Below are 18,455 nucleotides of genomic sequence, written 5' to 3'. Positions count from 1 at the left end.
TAGGTGCTGCCGCCGGGTGGGGAGGAAGAACGTTTAGGAACTTGAGAGGACTTAACCCTTCCCTACCCGGAGAAAACCCGATCCCACCACCCAACCCTCTTCTCCGAGACACTGCCAGATCAGCCTGTGACCTCCAGGCTAATCCCCTCCACCCCCACAAGGATTCCAGGATTTGCCCTTTCCCATCTCCATGGTTTTTGTCTGCTCCCTCTGCGTTTCTTTCTGGAAACCACCCCCCACCACTGCTTACCAGGTGCCCGGAAGTTACGCTCTGAGAGGGTCAGGCAAACAGCTGGGCAGAGTATCAGTCCAGGTGCTGCCATTCCCTGTGACTCTAAGGGACTTCTGCCCCTCTCTAGGCCTCAATCTGGATAGAGTGGAATGCAGGATGGGTCTGGGGGACGTGTGACACCCCCATCCCCCAGGTGATGGGCATTCCAAAGGTGGAAGAGGTCCTGGGGGTGAACTGTCAGGGCCCCTCCCAGCCCTGATCTGAAAGCCTCTGGGTCCTGGGAGGATTATGGAAGGGAATTAACGCATCCATCCGGAGCTCAGAGGAAGGTAGAAGACACGGGTATCTTAGGAAGAGGAAGGGGCTGTAGTGAGAGAGCTGCCTCCTGTTACCCACCCTCAAGCCTAAGATACTTGGCATCTCAAGTCAGGCTGGCACAGTGGAGGTGAGGTCAGAACAACACCTGCACACCACCCTTCTCAGCCCGCCCTGCCCAGCAGCTGGCAGGGCCACTCTCTGGCTCTGAAAAACCAGCCACTGCCTTCCCCAAAATGATGCCTTCTGAATGGCAAAGGGACAAGGTGTTTCAGGAGTGAGCATGGGGACACTGCTCAGCCCTCAAGAGCCTTGGCCCTGAGTCAAGCTGTATTTGCTGGGCCACCGCTCACTCTGGGAGCTGCTGCTTGGGCCAAGTCGTGGGGTGGGTGGGGGGTGGGGTGGAGGAGGGTAAGCAGTGAGTGCAGCCCAGGCTTCCAGTTCAGAAGGGTTAGGCTGGGTGAGGGGCAGGCAGATGACAGAACCACGAGGTTTGCGGGAGGCAGGGTGTGTTCCCAGCTGTCCTCAGCCTTTCTGATTCAACTGCCCAACAAAGACAGATCCCTACCATGTGCCAGGAACACTGAGGTCCCCTCAGGCTGGGCCAGCCACCCCTGGAAGCCCCCACAGAAGGCTTACAGAGGAGGCTTAGTGAGGCAGACTGCATTTGCATCCCAGATGTTCAGGCCTTACTTTCCCAGTCTGTAATTTGGGGCTAGCAGAAGGCTCCCCTGTGAGTGGTAAATCAGATGAATGCTTCATGGCTGATAAAGAGCTTGGCACCTGGCCTGGCACTGAGTAAGTGCCAACCAACTGGTGAAAAACTTGTTCATCAAATGTTAGCAGGGGCTGTTCTGGGTGGAATATGATGTAAAAAAAATTGTTCTGAGCTTCTGAAATTGTTGTTACGATCAGAAAGAAGACCACCACAGTGCTTTTAGGCAAAGTGGAGAGCCCTGGGTGGGTATGGAGAGGCCCAGCCTCCCACTAACTGTTCATTCTGCTCAGCTTTGGGAAGTGGGTGGGCATGTTTCCACATGGTTGTTTTTTCCAAAAGCTGAGCTCCAGATCGAACTCTTCTGCTCTGGGCACTGTACAGCGTCAAGGCTGGGGGGGCGGGTGGGAGTGGGGTTGGGGATGGAGGTTGGTGGGTGGTGGGAAGGGTACCAGACTCGGGGAGAGACTGTCACCATGGAGACAGAAAAAAAGAGAGCCTCCACAGGGGGTCACAGTCCAGCTACTCAGCCTGTCAGAAAGCCCATGGCAGAGGCAAAAGAGGGAGGGCATCTTGACTCAGGCCTGAGTTCACCTGGGGAGGTCAGAGTTCCTGTGGAGGGAGGAAGGATAGATAGACTCTGGCCAGTTGCAAAGGAGGTGCCCAGGCAGCCACCCAGGCCTCATCACTAAGGCCGAAGTCAGATATGATGGCCTTTTTTCCTTACCCAAAGACTCCTGCTGCAGGGCGCCCCTGTTGGCCCACAAGGATCCTTGGTTTGGAAGAAGATACAAGGCCAGTTACTGGGTCCTAGGAGCCAGCCCTCCACTAAAAACCCCATCTACTTATACAATCGCCATTGTCCCTCAGAACAGTCCTGCGAGTCTGCCATTACCTTCTTCATTTTATAAATGAGAAAACTGAAGCCCCACATCAAACATGGCAGAACTGCGATCTGGAAGCAGCTGTCTCAGAGCCTCTGCCTGGGACCCCAGTACCTCCCAAAGGCTCCCAAAGGGGCTGGGAGCTGAGGCAGGCCTCCCCACAGTGACTCTCAGCCCCACATCTGTAGAGCATTTGGGACTTGCTGTTGGAACTGCAAGAGACCTCTGAGAGCACAGAGTGGAAATTCCCACTGTACACATGGGGATATGAAGGCCACTGGAGAGAAGCGATCTGCCCAGCCTCATGCATGTCCTGTCCCATGCTGGGACAGAGGCCCAGAACTAATAGTTCCGTTCCAGTGACCTCCTCTCCCATCCCCACCCATCAGAACTCATGAGGGGCCAGGCAAAGTGGCTCATGCCTATAATCCCAGCACTTTAGGAGGCTGAGGTGGGTAGATCTTCTGAGCTCAGGAGTTCGAGACCAACCCGGGCAACATGGCAAAACCCCGTTCCTACAAAAAATACAAAAATTAGCCAGCATGCCCCTGTGGTTCCAGCTTCTTGGGAGGCTGAGGTGAGAAGACCACCTGAGCCTGGGGAGGTCGAGGCTGCAGTGAGCTGTGATTGCGCCACTACATTCCAGCAGTGCACTCTGTGACAGAATGAGACGCTGTCAAAAAACAAAAAACCCTCATGAGGGCCCAACCACAGGTGACTAGGATGGCAGAATGTGCTGGCTCTGGGATCCCTGGCCTGGGTCTCAGCCTGTTACCTAGCAGGTGCTCCGTCCAGCTTACAGTCTCCAGTAAGTGCCTCCAAAGGCACAGTCTCATGGGGCAGAGAGATAAGCAGAGTAAACTCTCCTGCAGGTGCCCAAGCAATGGTCCACATGGCCCAGCAGGCTTCAGAGAAGTGAGGGAAGGGTCCTCCCAGGACACGAAGACCTCCAAAGGCCACTTTCTGTTATAGATTTATTTGATACTGGAAACTGAGTCTACAAGTTCAGACCCATGTGTAACGGATTGCTTCACGGTTGTCAGAGGCTAGTGTGCATTATTTCTGAGGATTATACCCAATGACATGACGCAGAAAACGTAACGGACAGATGGACGGACATAATCATTAAGACAAGAGACGCTAAAATGTGCCTTAGTGTCCACGTGATTGATCTAAGGCGGGGACCCTTCTAAGGTGGGGACCCGAGTGATTGATCTAAAGCAGGGTGGCTTCCCGCCACCAGGTGTGGACTGGGCTGTGTGCACTCCAGGCGCCCAGGATGAAAACTGGCTTGGAACCAAAGTCAGGAAGCCTATGCTCCCAGGGGCGACCTCCCCATGCCTGACCAGCCTCTAAGTGTCTACTCTTCATGAAGGACCAGGTGGCGACAGGGCTGATGGAAGCAGCGGAGGCCAGCAGCGGCACTGGGCACACCCATGCCACAGGAGGTGGGGAAACAGAGTCTGGGTGAAGTGGCTCCTTAATACTGTGCATGGAGAGGCAGGGCAGGCGCGAGGAGGGGAGGTGGGAATGGAGCACCGTTCATCCAGGGATTAGCCAACCCGAGTCTCCTCCCTCCTTGGCAGCTCCAAAACATTCCCTTTGGCCGACAGCCACAGAAATGAGTGCCTGCCAAGACTCATGGAGGAGAAAGAAAACAAGACACTAAAAAAAAACCCCAAAAAACAAACAAAAAAAATCCTCCCTGCCCCAGGAACAAACAGAACTCCTGGACCAAGGTCACATGAGATTCGGAAGACATCCTGCACCCTGCGCCCCAGGGAAAGGAAACACAATTCAACGTCTGGCTGCTTTGCTCAAGAAAAACTGCCACCCCACCCTGAGACTCCAACTCACTGGCCATTAGTGTTTTTTTTTTTTTTTTAAGTGTTTTTTTCTTTTTAATACTCAAACCATCCATTTTCAAAGCTTTTTTTAAAAAAATTGTTTTTTGATTTAAAAAAAAAAAACAAAAAACTAAAATTGCCACAAAAACTGAAGAGGCAAGCCCCAGGCCTGGCCTTTCCAGCTGGAGGCCTGCTTTCCCATGGACCGCACTCCCAGAGTCCAGCCCGGCACCTCTGGGTGACCGTCCCACGGCTGGTTTGCCCTGGACCACTCTGCTCAGTTTGGGTGGGCACTAAATGCTTGGTAGCATCGCTAAATAAGGACAAGGGAAAACGCAGCCCACCCTTCCTTGGACACCTTCTAACTGGGCTGAACTTTCTCGGGAATGTATAAGTTATCTGGATGAAGGAGGCGGGAGGCAGAGAAAAATAAATACCAAGAGCTAAAGTGAGAGTCCCAGGACCTCTGGGCAGCTCAGCCCCTGGGGCAGAGACGGCCTCCAGGGAGGAGACCCTGATTATCCAAATACTGCGCTGAGACTTGCTCTCCTCCACAGCCGCTTGCCCCGGGGGGGCATGAGTCTCAGAGGGAGAAAAGGGCCAGCCCTGCAGATACTGTCCTCTCACTCTAGCCCGACTCACAACCGGCCCCAGGCTCCTGCCCGGCTGCAAGGCTGGCCTGGCTGTCCGGGAGCTCTGGGAGAAGCTGGGCCTGGCCCTCTGGGTGTGAGGACTGGCTGGCGGTCCCGCTGCTGGCTGTGCTGGGCTGGCCGAGCTCAGGCCTGCTCCTTGTCAGCCCTCCAGAGCCGCTCTTTCACCTCAGGCGGCAGTGTGTTGAACAGGTCCTCCTCTACCACCAGGCCACTGCGCTTGAGCAGTGGGCACTCGCCCAGCTCCACGGGCAGGCACTCTAGCCGGTTGCCCCGCAGCTCGATCTGCGTCAGATTGGTCAGCTCGCCCACCCTTGAGGGCAGTGACTGCAGCACGTTGTTGCCCAGGTGCAGGGCCCGCAGCTTCCGGCACTGGAAGAGCTCCGGAGGGAGCGTCTCGATCTGGAGGGCAGAAAGCAGGGGCAAGAGTGAGGTGGGTGTGGCTGGGATGGGGCCTCTGGGCTTCCCTTCCCTCTGTCCACCAGATCTCAGCATCTTTTCTGATCCCCAGGCCCCCACCCCAGCACCAGCATAATCTGGGCCAAAGTCTGGCCAACATCTGCCTGTACGCAAGGTCTCAGCTCTGCAGTCACTTTCTCCAGGAAGCCTCCCTGACCTCCTGGGTCTCATGGCCACCACATCCCCACTTGCAATGCTTATCCTTCCATCTGTTACCCCCTAGACACAGGCTCTAAGGATGAGACCTGCCTGGCTCGATTCCCACTATCTTCCAGCACGTGGCACCCTTGGAAGTACATCGCACTGGCCAGCTGCTCCCACCTCCATCCCAGGGTTCACTAGGAGCCAGGCTGTTGGTTCTGCCCAGCATAAGAACTACTTGTGAAAGCAAAACAGCATGCTGAGAAAACCCACCCTGTTAGTTGGGAGAGTTCACCGATAGGGGCGAGGATCCCAGCTGTATCACTGCCCCTTCCCCGGCCCCAGTTTCCTTATCTGTTAAGTCACAGGGTGGCATGAGTACAGGGAGCTTCGTCCTGGTCATCTGGAGCCCCGCCCTTCGATTTTGCCAAACATGAATGCAGTTGTCCCCCCTTAGCTACAGTTTTGCTATCTGTGGTTCTAGTTACCCACGATCACCTGCAGTTCAAAAATATTAAATGGAAATTCCATCCTTTTTTTTGGGAGCGGGGGAAGACAAAGTCTCACTCTGTTGCCCAGGCTGATCTCAAACTCCTGGGTTCAAGTGATCCTCTCACCTCAGCCTCCCAAAGTGCTAGGATTACAGGAGTGAGATACTACATCCAGCCTAAATTCTCTAAGAGTCTCACTCTGTTGCCCAGGCTGGAGTGTGGTGGCACAATCACAACTCACTGCAACCTCTGCCTGCCAGGTTCAAGCAATTCTCCTGCCTCAGCCTTCCAAGTAGCTGGGACTACAGGTGCCCACCACCACACCTGGCTAATTTTTGTATTTTTAGTAGAGACAGGGTTTCACCATGTTGCCCAGGCTGGTCTTGAACTCCTGGCCTCAAGTGATCCATGCACCTCCACCTCCCCGAGTGCTGAGATTACAGATATGAGCCACTGCACCCAGCCAATATTCCATAAGTTTTAAACTGCATGTCACTCTGAGTAGTGTGATGAAATCTGTCCCATCCAGGATGCAAGTGGTCCCTTAGTCCAGCACACCCACACTGCATCTGCTATCCATGTCGGTCACTCAGTAGCCGCATCTGTGACCAGATGGACCATCGCAGTCTCACAGGGCTTGTGCGCAGGCAACCCTTACTTTACTTAGTAATGGCCTAAAAGCCTCAGTGTACTGTATTTAAGTTGTAAGTTAAACTTTACCACAGGTACATTGAATAGGAACGAATGGAATAGACAGGGTTCTGCACTACTGTAGTGTCAGGCATCCACGGTGGGCCACATTCCCTGCAGCTATGGAGCAACTGCTGTTAACAGACGACACCTGTACGCACCTTAATGCCGAGCGCTGATACTATTAACTTATTTAACCAGCAAACTACCTAGAAATACCCTGTCCATACTCTTCCCATTTTACAGATGGGGTAACAGGCCCCAAAGACACCGACTTGTCCAGAGGTTCAGCTGGTCAGTGGTAGAGCCAGGATTTCAACCTGGTTCATCAGCCCATGCACTGATGAGCCATTCACACTGTTAGCGGAGCAAGGAGCAAACACTGGGGCCGCAGTGGGTTCATGTCGTGTCTCCTGGCACACGGGAAGAGCCTCATGTATGCCAGCTTCTTCCCTGCCCTGCTGCGATGAATCAGCTGGGGCCGTGAGTTCTTACTGGGCCTGACTGTCCCAAAGCGGCCTCCTTCAGATGGGAGCGAGGAGGAGGGCAGGAGTCAGGAGCCCTGGGCCCCAATCCCAAGTGAGGATGGGGAGACTACTGCACAGTAGCCTTTCTGAGGTTGCTCTATGGCCGCCCCCATTTTCCTGCCAAGGAGACTGAGGCTGGGAGAGATGACATGCCACTCGTCTGAGGTTGTGGCCTTTCCGAAAGGGCCAGGACAGGATGCATGCCTTGCTTCCTTCCTCCCACGAACAGCCCATGCTATTTGTTCCTTCTGCCAAATAGGGTACTCAGTTACCAGGTAACCCTGGAAGTCCCCTCCCTCTCTGGGGCTCAGTTTCCCCATCTGTAAAAGGCACAGTTTGGACTAGAAATGCTCTGAGCTTGGACATTCAGTGGCTCAGGACCTTTTTGTAGACTTGATCTCAACGTCACGGACACACTCCCTGGCCATTTTTGGAGGAGGACCTCAGTCCCTGGGTAGCAGCCTGGCTTTCCCAGCAGGAACTAAGCACGGCCAAGGCCCAGCAGAGTGCTTTCTTTTCTTTGTGTGTGTGTGGGGGCGGGAACGGAGTCTCACTCTGTCACCCAGAGAGTGCAGTGGCACAATCGTGGCTTACTGTAACCTCCGCCTCCCAGGTTCAAGCAATTCTCCTGCCTCAGCTTCCTGAGTAGCTAGGATTACAGGTACACGCCACCATGTCTGGCTAATTTTTGTATTGTTTATAGAGATAGGGTATCACCATGTCGGCCAGGCTGGTCTTGAACTCCTGACCTCAGGTGATCCGCCTGCCTTGACCACCCAAAGTGCTAGCATGACAGGTGTGAGCCACCACGCCTGGCCTGGGTGCAGCAAGTGCTTTCAAGGAGGCTCCCGGCCTGGGGAATCCTACACTGCCACCATTGTGGCCCGGGATTGGGAATATGTCTGGGGGTTGGCTTTGAGGTCACCAGGGCTGAAGGTCAGGGGGCAGACGGGAAGTGGGATCTGCGGGACTCAGGGGCCAGAACCTTCCCAGAAAGGCCCCACTCCCACCCTGTGACCTCCTCTCCTGACACACTCAGTGGTCAGGGACCGCAGGAAAGCTCCAGCCAGCAGGTGGCAGAGTTTAGGTCCACATGGAGTCTGGCTCTAGAGTACCCTCCCTTAAAGGCTTCCTCCCCGAACATGCCCTGCTCTGAGGCAGGGAGCCCTCTCCAGGCCCCACAGAGGAAAGGGGAGGTACTTTCAGTTGCTTGGCTCCCACCACAGCCACACCCATCCTCTGGACCTATCCTCTCCCTTAGAAGTGTCGCCTGCCCGGGCCCTGGAGGCTTGAAGTTGGTCCCCAATCCCTCAATTGCACCTGCTCTGACCTCCCCAGGGACTTCAACGGGTCCCCATCAGCACTGAAAGGCCTCAACTCTACCTGATCTTTGAAAAAGACAACTTTCCCAGGAGGCTTCCAGGGCCCCTCCACTGTCCTTGGCTCTCTGACCTTCCCAACCAACCACCGGAAAGCCGCTGTCTATCTCCTCACTCCACCTCCATCACCCGGCTTCTGTCCTCTTTCACCCTTAACTCTTGCCAAAATCACCAGTTCCTAACCCAGCTCTGGCCATGTCCTCTTCTTCCGCAGACTCCTGTCCTCCTCCCTCTCTGCTCTCCACAGTCACCGTGTCAAGGACCCCTCTTGGGTGTCACCGTGTCAAGGACCCATGAGCCTGGAAAGGGTAACTCTTTGAGCTTCAGGTGGATTCAGTGTGGTCCCCTGGACATCCTGGGCCCCAGACACCTGACATGAGACACACCTTGGCCTCTGAAAACCTGCCTGCTCCAGTCTTAACAATCCACGCAAAAAACCTCAGTCACTCAGACCACCTCCACCATCAACCCCGTCCCTTTGGATGCCCCCTCTGCCAGCATCTTCCAGATCCGTCCATGCCTCTCCATACCTAGCGGCCGTGGCCACGCCAGGCCTCATGGCCTCACCTGATGGTTAATCACAGCCTCCTAACAGCTCTCTTCCACTCTCCTACCTCTTACCCACCCCACACACTACAGCAAGAGGAAGCTCACGTTGTAAGCCAGCTCATTCCTTCACCCACTCAATCACTAGGAATTTGGTAAACATTTGCTGTTCGACCGACTTTGAACAAAAGAGCTAGGTCTTAGTCATCAAAGCCCATGGGCTGGCAAGGGACCAGCTGTTTTTCTTTCTTTTTTTTTTCCCCAAGGCGGAGTCTTGTTCTGTCACCCAGGCCATAGTGCAGTGGTGCAATCTCGGCTCACTGTAACCTCCGTCTCCCGGGTTCAAGCGATTCTCCTGCCTCAGCCTCCTGAATAGCTGGGATTACAGGTGCCTGCTACCATGCCTGGGCTAATTTTTGTATTTTTAGTAGAGATGGGGTTTCACCATATTGGTCAGGCTGGTCTCAAACTCCTGACCTCATGATCTGCCCACCTTGGCCTCCCAAAGTGCTGAGATTATAGGGTGAGCCATTGTGCCCTGCCTAAGGGACTGGCTATTAAACAAATGAAGAGACAACTGAAACTGAGGTGGAGGACGGACCCTCCTGCCGGCCAACACCCCTACCACAGCCCGGCCTCTGCTCTCCAGGATGCCCACATTCCTGGGCAGCCCATCTCATGGCTCCTCCCCATCAGAACCTCCTGGACTCTCCCTTTCCCCTCCACCTGGCTTCCTCCTCCTTGTCCTTCAGGGGCCTGTTCCTCTGTGTTTCCAGGGACCTGGTGTTCCAGCAGAGCTCCTATGCACTGTGCTAACTGCCTGGTGACTTGGCCTTCATCCCTGTGTCCCCAGTGCCTCACTCCATAGCTGGATTCTAGGAGGGCTCAAAAAACATTTGCACAAAGGCCAGGTGCAGTGGCTCATGCCTGTAATACCAGCACTTTGGGAGGCCAAGGTGGAAGGCTTTGAGGCCAGGAGTTTAAGACCAGCCTAGAAAACAAAGTGAGACCTGGTCTCTTAAAAAAAAAAAGGCACCCAATTTGCACAAATCAGTGAACAACTGAGTGAATGAATACCTGTTTTGTCAAGGCTTTCATTAGCAAGAATTTAAATCTGGAGAAACAGCACCCAAGGGCCTATTCAGGCCACGCCCACCCCTCCTGGTCACCACCGGCCAAGTCAGCTGAGGAGCTGTGGAGCCCGAGTGAGGAGAAAGAGGGGCTCAGGCCTCCCACTTAAAATGAGGGGCCTGCCTGGGACTGGCCCAAGGAAACTGTTTTCCCTTTTAAGGCTCTGGAGTTCCAGGGGGCGGGGACAGGATGTGATTAAGCTGTGTGCTAAACAGGGTGTCCAGAGGGTCTCCTTCCTCTGGGACAGCATGCCTGCCGCCAGCTCCTTTCCTGAGGGGTGACCTCAGCCAACAGGCATGACACTAACAGGCAAGGCTGGTGGGAGGAGCAGGGGATGAGGGACAGGATGGGGAGCCAGGCTGGAGGCTCAAACCCTCCCTGAGCCAGGACAGCCCTAGCACACAGCACCCGGGACAGAACAGGCACAACAGGAGCTGTGGGGAAAACCCGAGCTCATCAAGGGCCATGGGGAAGCCACAGGATCCCACTCTATAAAGAAGGGTTGGATTTGTTCTGTGCTTTCCACATGTGACTTCTCCCCAGGGGACTCCAATTTTCCTATTCAGTGGGCCTGCCCCAGAATTGCAAGAGAAAACCCTGCCCTGGTACACTCTCCCGCTGTGCTCAAGTCATCATATGGGGTAGCCGGAGAGACCTGACAACATCCCTGATACATGTGAGTTGCAGGCCGATCTGTAATAAGAGAGCCCTGGGGAGGAGGGGAGGGAGGCTGCCAGGCCAGCAGGCATCTGGAGGGCCTGAAGCCTCCGGTCTGAGTGATGCTGGAGAAGGTGTGTCCTATCCTGGGGCTGGGGAGGACAGACTGGGCATTCCAGGAGCCACCTCCCTCTGTGCCCGGGGATGTAGAGACAGATTCTGTTGGGAGGACTCAGTGGGTTGGTGGAAAGAGGACAGGCAGGTCATGCCGGCACAGGGTGAACACAGAGCAGGTGCTCACTAAACCAACAGGGACTTCACCTTGTGCTGAATGGCAGATGCACCCAACAGCAACAAGCCTACTAAGAAATGTGAATTGCCACATGGAGGCTGCGGAGGGGAGGGTGCTAAGTGAAAATGCTCTAGAAACTGCATGCTTTATATGAGCAGGAGCGGTTTTCCTATTTGGCTCACTGCTGCTGGCCTACCAGAACCTCCTGGACTCTCCCTTTCCCCTCCACCTGGCTTCCTCCTCCATGTCCTTCAGGGGCCTGTTCCTCTGTGTTCCCAAGAACCTGGTGCTCCAGCAGAGCTTCTATGCATTGTGCTAACTGGTAAGTTCCCCAAATACACCTCATGTTTCATTTGCTGGCTCCAGGGCTCTTTTCTTTTTTTTGAGACTGGGTCTCAGCCGGGAACGGCTTATGCCTGTAATCCCAGCACTATGGGAGGCTGAGGTAGGTGGATCATGAGGCCAGGAGTTCAAGACTAGCCTGGCCAACATGGTGTGAAACCCTGTCTCTACCGAAAATGCAAAAAATTCGCCGGGCATGATGGTGGGTGCCTGTAATCCTAGTTACTTGGGAGGCTGAGGCAGGAGAATCGCTTGAACCTGGGAGGCAGAGGTTGCAGTGAGCTGAGATCGTGCCATTGCACTCTAGCCCAGGCAGTAGTGGGAGACTCTGTCTCAAAGAAAAAAAAAAAAAAAAAAAGAGACTGGGTCTCACTCTATTGCCCAGGCTGGAGTACAGTGGTAAAATCATAGCTCACTGCAGTCTCGAACTCCTAGGCCGAAGCCATCCTGCCTCAGCCTCCCAAGTAGCTGGGACTACAGGCACTTGCCACCATGCCTGGATAATTTCTGTATTTTTGATAGAGATGAGGTTTCCCTATGCTGCCCTGGCTGGTCTCAAACTCCTGAGCTCAAGTCATCGTCGCACCTTAGCTTCCCTAAGTGCTCAGATTACAGGTGTGACTCACTGTGCCTGGTTAACTCCAGGTCTCTTCTTTAGCCTCTTGAAACTGGTGTCATCCCTAGTGAAGTTGTTAGGGGCCCAGCACGACAGCTGCTGCTGTGTCAGGGCGGAAGCGGTGGCTGTTTTGGCTTTTGTCTCCCAGGCCCTGTCCTCAGGCTTCCTCTACCATCTGCCTCACTGCAGGAACCTCTTGAATGTGAGGCCCAGGAGGACCGGCAGGTCCCCAGGAGAGGTGGACGAGGGAGGGTCCCCGCAATGGCAGCAGCTCTGTTTCCACTTTGGCGGCCAGACCACAGAGCCACAGGAGTACCCAGCCCTCCATCCACACTGCCTCCACCAAGGGGCCCTTGGATGGGAGCTTCCCCAGCCAGGAAGGGACTGGCACCCACAGGCCACCAACAGTCTTGAAAGTATGTCAAGGATATGGCCTCCCAAACTCCCGGTTACAATGATTTGCACAATTTCCTTTCCAGAAAGGTAGGCAGTGACAAGCTAGCCCCAACTAAGCCCAACTCTGCCTTTGACACCACCAAATACAGTGGAGAAAGATGTGTGAGAGATGCTGGGAGCCACAGAGACCATCCGGTTTCCCCTCAGCCAGCACTGGCCACACACAGTTTCTGTCCCAGGTAGACCCGGACTGGCCCCTTGCCTCCAAATCTGACTGAGAACAAGCTGAGGAAGACACTCCAGGACAAGTCTTGACTCCTATCACCTGGCTTTGCGAGAGAACCCCTGGCCTCAGACCTCCTGCCCATGCACATCCCTGCTAAAGAGGAACTGGGCTCAAGGACAGGCCTGCCTGGCCATACAGTCTCTCCAGATAGGAGAACTGCAGCATTCTGGAGCAAAGACAGGCCCCTGGGCCCAGAGACTGGAATTCGGCAGGCTGGGCATGGGGTCCCAGGAGTCTGTCTCTTGAACAAAGCTTCCCTCCTGGGTAGTTCTGTAAACCCCAGTGAGGACTCCACACTCAGGGGCATTGGTCCCAGGACACTGGGCCTGCAGAGCGTCCCACCACAGGCCCCGGCCAGGCCGCCTGCCGGCCCACATGCCGAGCCGTGGCCAGGCCACTCACCCGGTTGGCCGTGATGGCCAGGTTCTGGAGGTTCTGCAGGAGGCCGATGTCGGCGGGGAGGAAGGTCAGGTTGTTGTGGCTGAGGTCCAGGTAGCGCAGCTTGCGGCAGTAGAAAAGCTGGGTGGGGATCTTCTCGATCTTGTTGCGGTTCAGGTAGAGGCGCTCCAGGTTGGTGAGGTTGCCGATCTGGATGGGGATGTAGGCAATGTGGTTATACCACAGCTTAAGGCAGGTGAGGCGGTGCAGGTGCTGGAAGCTGATGATCTCCTCGATGGTCTTGAGGTTGTTGTCCTTGAGGTCGATCTCCTGCAGGTTGTGGAGGCTGAAGATGGAGTGCGGTATGCGCTCCAGGTCGCAGCGGATCAGCTCCAGCTCAGTCAGGTTCGCCATCTTCTTGAGGCTGTTGAGGACGATGAGCTTGGTGCCCTCATTGTTGATGGACAGCTTCTGCAGGTGCACGCCCACATCTGTGACCACCTGTGGCAGCTTGCTCAGGTTGCTCTTGAGCCGCAGGACCTTGAGGCGTTTGAGCTCCCGCAGCCCGTCGATGACGATGTAGCGGTTGTTCTCTGCACTCAGGTTGCCTGTCAGGTGAAGCTCCTCCAGTGTCTTCAGGCTGTAAATCCACAGTGGGATCTCCTTGATGTCAGTGAACTTGATGTGCAGCGCCCGCAGGTTCTCGCGCAGGAAGGCTAGTGCAGGTGCCTCAATCTTGGCCGCTGTGTGATAGAGCCACAGCTCCTTGAGGCCTGTGAGCTGGGCAATGCTGGGTGGGATGGTCACGTCAGGGATCAGCTCAAGCTTCAGGACCTCCAGCTCCACCAGGTCAAACACGGTGTCAGGGATGCCACTGAGCATGAACAGGTGCAGCTCCAGCTTGTCCTGCGCGTTCTTGGTGAGCCGCTGCCGGAGCTTGTCCAGTGTCCACTCGTTGTTGAGGTTCAGCTGCCGCAGCTTGTTCTCACTCACCTCCGACAGGAAGACGGCGAAGCGCTTGGAGTAGAGCGGGTCATACTGGTCGATGAGGTGCAGCATGAAGGCGAAGTCGTTCTTTACGTCGGGGATGTCGCTGTAGCTGCTCTCCTCACGGATCGACTCAAACGAGTACTTCTTAAGGGAGCGCCGCAGCATCCACCACAGCGTGTACATGCAGATGAGGCCATAGAAGATGACCAGACTGATGTAGAAGGATGCCAGGATCTTGAAGAGCGTGGCCAGGGGGTGGGCACAGCGGTAGGTGCGGTAGCCTGTCAGGCTCTCAATGTCCACGGTGCAGTCCACGTCGAACTTGATGTTGTGCACGTAGTAGACAGTGTAGCAGATGATGAGGATGAATTTGATCACCTTGATGATGGTCTGCCGCATGTAGAGGCGGTACACAATGTCCCCCTCCTCCACGTGGGTCCGGAACTTCTTCACCTTCTCAAACAGCGCCTTGGCCTGCTCCCCCTCCTTCTTGTCCAGCACACCTGTCTCCGAGCGGTCCACGATGCCCTGCTCGATCCGTGACTTGGTCCGCTGCAGCATGGGCACAGTGGCCTCCACATCCTCACTTACAGTCGAGGACTTCTTGTCCATGGATCCATTCATCTTGCTGAAGGCCGGCTTGGGGTCGCTCTCCTCCACCACTGTCTCAGACAGGGCCCTCGTGGTCCAGGGTGAGTCAAAGCACTTCAGCAGGATAGACACAAAGTGCTCCAGCTTCGAGCTGGTGCGTGGGAATTTGAACCAGAAGTTGCTGCAGGCCAGGAAGATGAGCGTGTGCAGGAGCACCAGGTAGGGGAAGTACTTGGCGAACCAGTGCAGCCGGTTCTCGTAGCACACGGCGTCCACATAGTTGTACTGGTGCCGGTCCAGGTCATACTTGATGCCTGTGGGGCCCGTGTCAGGGGTCGGTAGAATGGTGGAGTTTGGGTAGGTGGGCTCTAGGCCTGGGGCTGCCCAGCCCCGGAACGAGTCATTGCAGGAGTCCTTGGTGACCCACTTACAAGGCAGGCAGATCATCTTATCTTGGGTGACCTGCAGCGTTCCCCCGAAGACGGCGATCATCAGCATGACGATAGAGATGTAGTCTGTGAACACATCCCACCACGGCTTCAGGATCCGGTATGCTGGCTGCGTGTCCGCAAAGTAGCGGAGCTCTGTCACCGGAATCATGGTTTAACCTAAAAGGGACCCACAGGAGGGGGTTAGCGCAGGGTGGCCTGGCTTTCCTAGGACGCAGGGGTCAGGGGAAGAGGACAAAGAAAATTCTACCACTGTCCAAAATTCCATCTCAAATCTAGCTTGGAGCCAAAGCCTGCCCACTCCATGGGGCAGCCCACTTAGCCCTTCTGCAGAAATCATGTGGCCACTTGGCTGGGAAACCACCCTGGGGGAGGCAGGCAGGCTCCTCATTTAACACACAGGAAGACTGAACACAGTGAGATGAGACAGATCCCTAGTGGAGCCTCAGGGTTCTCTGCCCCACCCCCTTGCATTCCAGTAAGAGCATTCGGGAACTCCTCTCTAGAGTCCACCCATTTAACGATCAGATTGACCAGAAGGACACATTTAAAACTCCCAGTTAGGCACGGCGTGGTGGCTCACACATGTAATTCTAGCACTTTGGGAGGCCAAGGAGGGTGGATCATCTGAGGTCGGGAGTTTGAAACCAGCCTGACCAACATGGAGAAACCCCATTTCTACTAAAATTACAAAATTAGCTGGGCATGGGGGTGCATGCCTGTAATCCCAGCTACTCAGGAGGCTGACACAGGAGAATCACTTGAACCCAGGAGGCAGAAATTGCGGTGAGCTGAGATCATGCCATTATACTCCAACCTGGCCAAAAAGGGCGAAACTCCATCTCAAGAAAAACAAAACAGGGAGGCCGAGGCGGGTGAATCATGAGGTCAAGAGTCCGAGACCATCCTGGTCAACAAGGTGAATCCCCATCTCTACTAAAAATACAAAAATTAGCTGGGCATGGTGGCACACGTCTGTAGTCCCAGCTACTCAGGAGGCTGAGGCAGGAGAATTGCTTGAACCCAGGAGGCAGAGGTTGCGGTGAGCCAAGATCGTGCCATTGCACCCTAGTCTGGGTAACAACAGTGAAACTCTGTCTGAAAAAAAAACAAAAAAACAAAAAACCTCCCGGTTCACTGGGAACCAGCTGCTGTGAAGCTGCAACCATGAGTTGGAGGGATTCCCGCAAAGTACGAGGAAAGAGTAACCTGCAGAGGGGGTGCAAGGTGAATCCATAAACCAAATAGCAAGATTTAAAAAGTCCACATGGGGGCTGGAACAGTGGCTCACGCCTGTAATCCCAGCACTTTGGGAAGATGAGGTGGGAGGATCGCTTGAGTCCAGGAGGTCGAAGCTGCAGTGAGCTATGATCCCGTCACTGTACTCCAGCCTAGGTGACAGAGACCTTGCCTCAACAACAACAGAAACATTCCACCATGTGTGTATAGTTATGCACGTACAGGATTCCGGGAACACGCAGAAGATCAAAGGTCACACAACGGGTCTTAATGACAGGCTCCTGGGGGAGTGGCCTCAAAAGAGGGGATTAAGAATAAGACTTTCCTCCCCCATGAACTGGGTGATCAGAGAGAGGTCTTAATGTAAAATCATCTCTGGTTACATGTGTATAAAGGAATGAAAAACAGCAGCAACAGCAGGCTCTCCCCGAAAGAGTACAGTTTGACTACTATGGAGAGATGCTGGGAACCTGATTTTTCTTTTTTTCTGAGACGGAGTCTCACTCTGTTGCCACTCTGGAGTGCAGTGCTGCGATCTAGGCTCATTGCAACCTCTGCTTCTTGGGTTCAAGTGATTCTCTTGCCTCAGTCACCTGAGTAGCTGGGACTACATGCGCACGCCACCACGCCCAGCTAATTTTTGTATTTTTTAGTACAGATGGGGTTTCACCATATTGGCCAGGATGGTCTTGATCTTTCAACCTCATGACCCGCCCGCTTCAGCCTCTGAAAGTGCTGAGATTACAGGCATGAGCCACTGTGCCCAGCCAGGAACCTGATCTTTTTTTTTGAGACGGAGTTTCGTTGTTGTTACCCAAACTGGAGTGCAATGGCACGATCTCGGCTCACCGCAACCTCCACCTTCTGGGTTCAAGCAATTCTCCTGCCTCAGCCCCCCGAGTAGCTGGGACTACAGGCTCCCACCACCATGCCCAGCTAATTTTTGTATTTTTAGTAGAGACGGGGTTTCACCTTGTTGACCAGGACGGTCTCTATCTCTTGACCTCGTGATCTACCCGCCTCGGCCTCCCAAAGTGCTGGGATTATAGGCGTGAGCCACCGCGCCTGGCCAGAACCTGATTTTTAACACAAACTTTGGTGACACTAATGATGGCCAAGCTTAGGAAACAGTGGCTCAGAAGCCACATTAGGAAACCCAGCCTGTGCCACACAACAAGATCTCCGTGAGAACACCTCTCTGTGGCCATTCATGATCATGTGGCCAAGGCAGGTTCTCCTTACAATGTTCTGTAAGGCCATCAAGGAGAAAAAAGGTACTAGATGTTCCCTGGAGAATGTACAGAAAATTGTAGAAAAGCATAATGGCAAAAAAAAAAAAAAGAATCCCATGTACAATCACCGCCAGGAATGATGAGCTTTTCACTGAATGACTAAAGCTAATGACTGTTAGCTTTTCACTGAATAACAACCTTCCAGTCCTTTCTGTGTATTCTTTTAGAATTTTAAAATTTTTATTTTAAGAGACCGGATCTTACTCTGTTGCCCAAACTAGAGTACAGTGGCATGATCATGGCTCACTGCAGCCTCGACCTCCTGGTCAAGCAATCCTCCTACCTCAGCCTCCCCCAGGTAGCTGGGGGAGTATGCCACCAGCTGGACTACAGGTGTGTACCACCATGCCTGGCTAATTTTTAAAATTTTTTGTAGAGACAGGAACTCGCGATGTTGACCAAGTTGGTCTTGAACTCCTGGCCTCAAGCAATCCCCTCACCTTGGCCTCTCGTTGGGATTACAGGAGTGAGTCACTACGCCCTGCTGTTTCTATATATTTATTAAAATAAATTGTGCTTTTATTTATTTATTTATAGACAGAGTCTCACTGTCCCTCAGGCTGGAATGCAGTGGTGCAATCTTGGCTTACTGCGGCCTCCACCTCCTGGGTTCTCCTGCCTCAGCCTCCCAAATATCTGGGATTACAGGCACACACTACCACACCCAGCTAATTTTTGTATTTTTAGTTTTAACAGAATTTCACCACATTGGCCAGGCTGATCTTGAACTCTTGACCTCAGGCGATCCACCCGCCTCAGCCTCCCAAAGTCCTGAGATTACAGGCATGAGTCACCTCACTTGGCAAAATTGTGCTTTTACTTTATAGTCTATTTTTACTTTACACCGTAACCTAGTACCGAGATTTCTAAACCAAATTTTAAATGCCTATGTCAAATGTTTCTCTCCTAAGAGAAATAGC

The 18,455-nt window shown here is 54.0% G+C and overlaps 1 protein-coding gene across 2 annotated transcripts in view; it reads right to left on the bottom strand.

Annotated features, from left to right (window-relative positions):
* Positions 1–3,106: 3,106 nt before the first annotated feature.
* Positions 3,107–18,455, bottom strand: part of LRRC8A (leucine rich repeat containing 8 VRAC subunit A) — a 38,828-nt gene continuing 23,479 nt past the window's right edge. For both annotated transcript variants that reach the window (XM_002806531.6, XM_035259728.3), the window contains 2 exons: positions 12,999–15,163; positions 3,107–5,045 (listed from right to left, as the gene is read on the bottom strand). In XM_002806531.6, coding sequence (XP_002806577.1) covers positions 4,770–5,045; positions 12,999–15,155 — 2,433 coding nt within the window. In that variant the 5' untranslated portion in view covers positions 15,156–15,163 and the 3' untranslated portion in view covers positions 3,107–4,769. The remainder of the gene's footprint in view (positions 5,046–12,998; positions 15,164–18,455) is intronic.

The sequence above is a fragment of the Callithrix jacchus genome, chromosome 1 (assembly GCF_049354715.1).
Source record: "Callithrix jacchus isolate 240 chromosome 1, calJac240_pri, whole genome shotgun sequence".
In the NCBI taxonomy this organism is placed as follows: Eukaryota; Metazoa; Chordata; class Mammalia; order Primates; family Cebidae; genus Callithrix; species Callithrix jacchus.
Note: the sequence above shows the minus strand (reverse complement) of the source record. Positions and strands in the feature narration are given on the sequence as shown.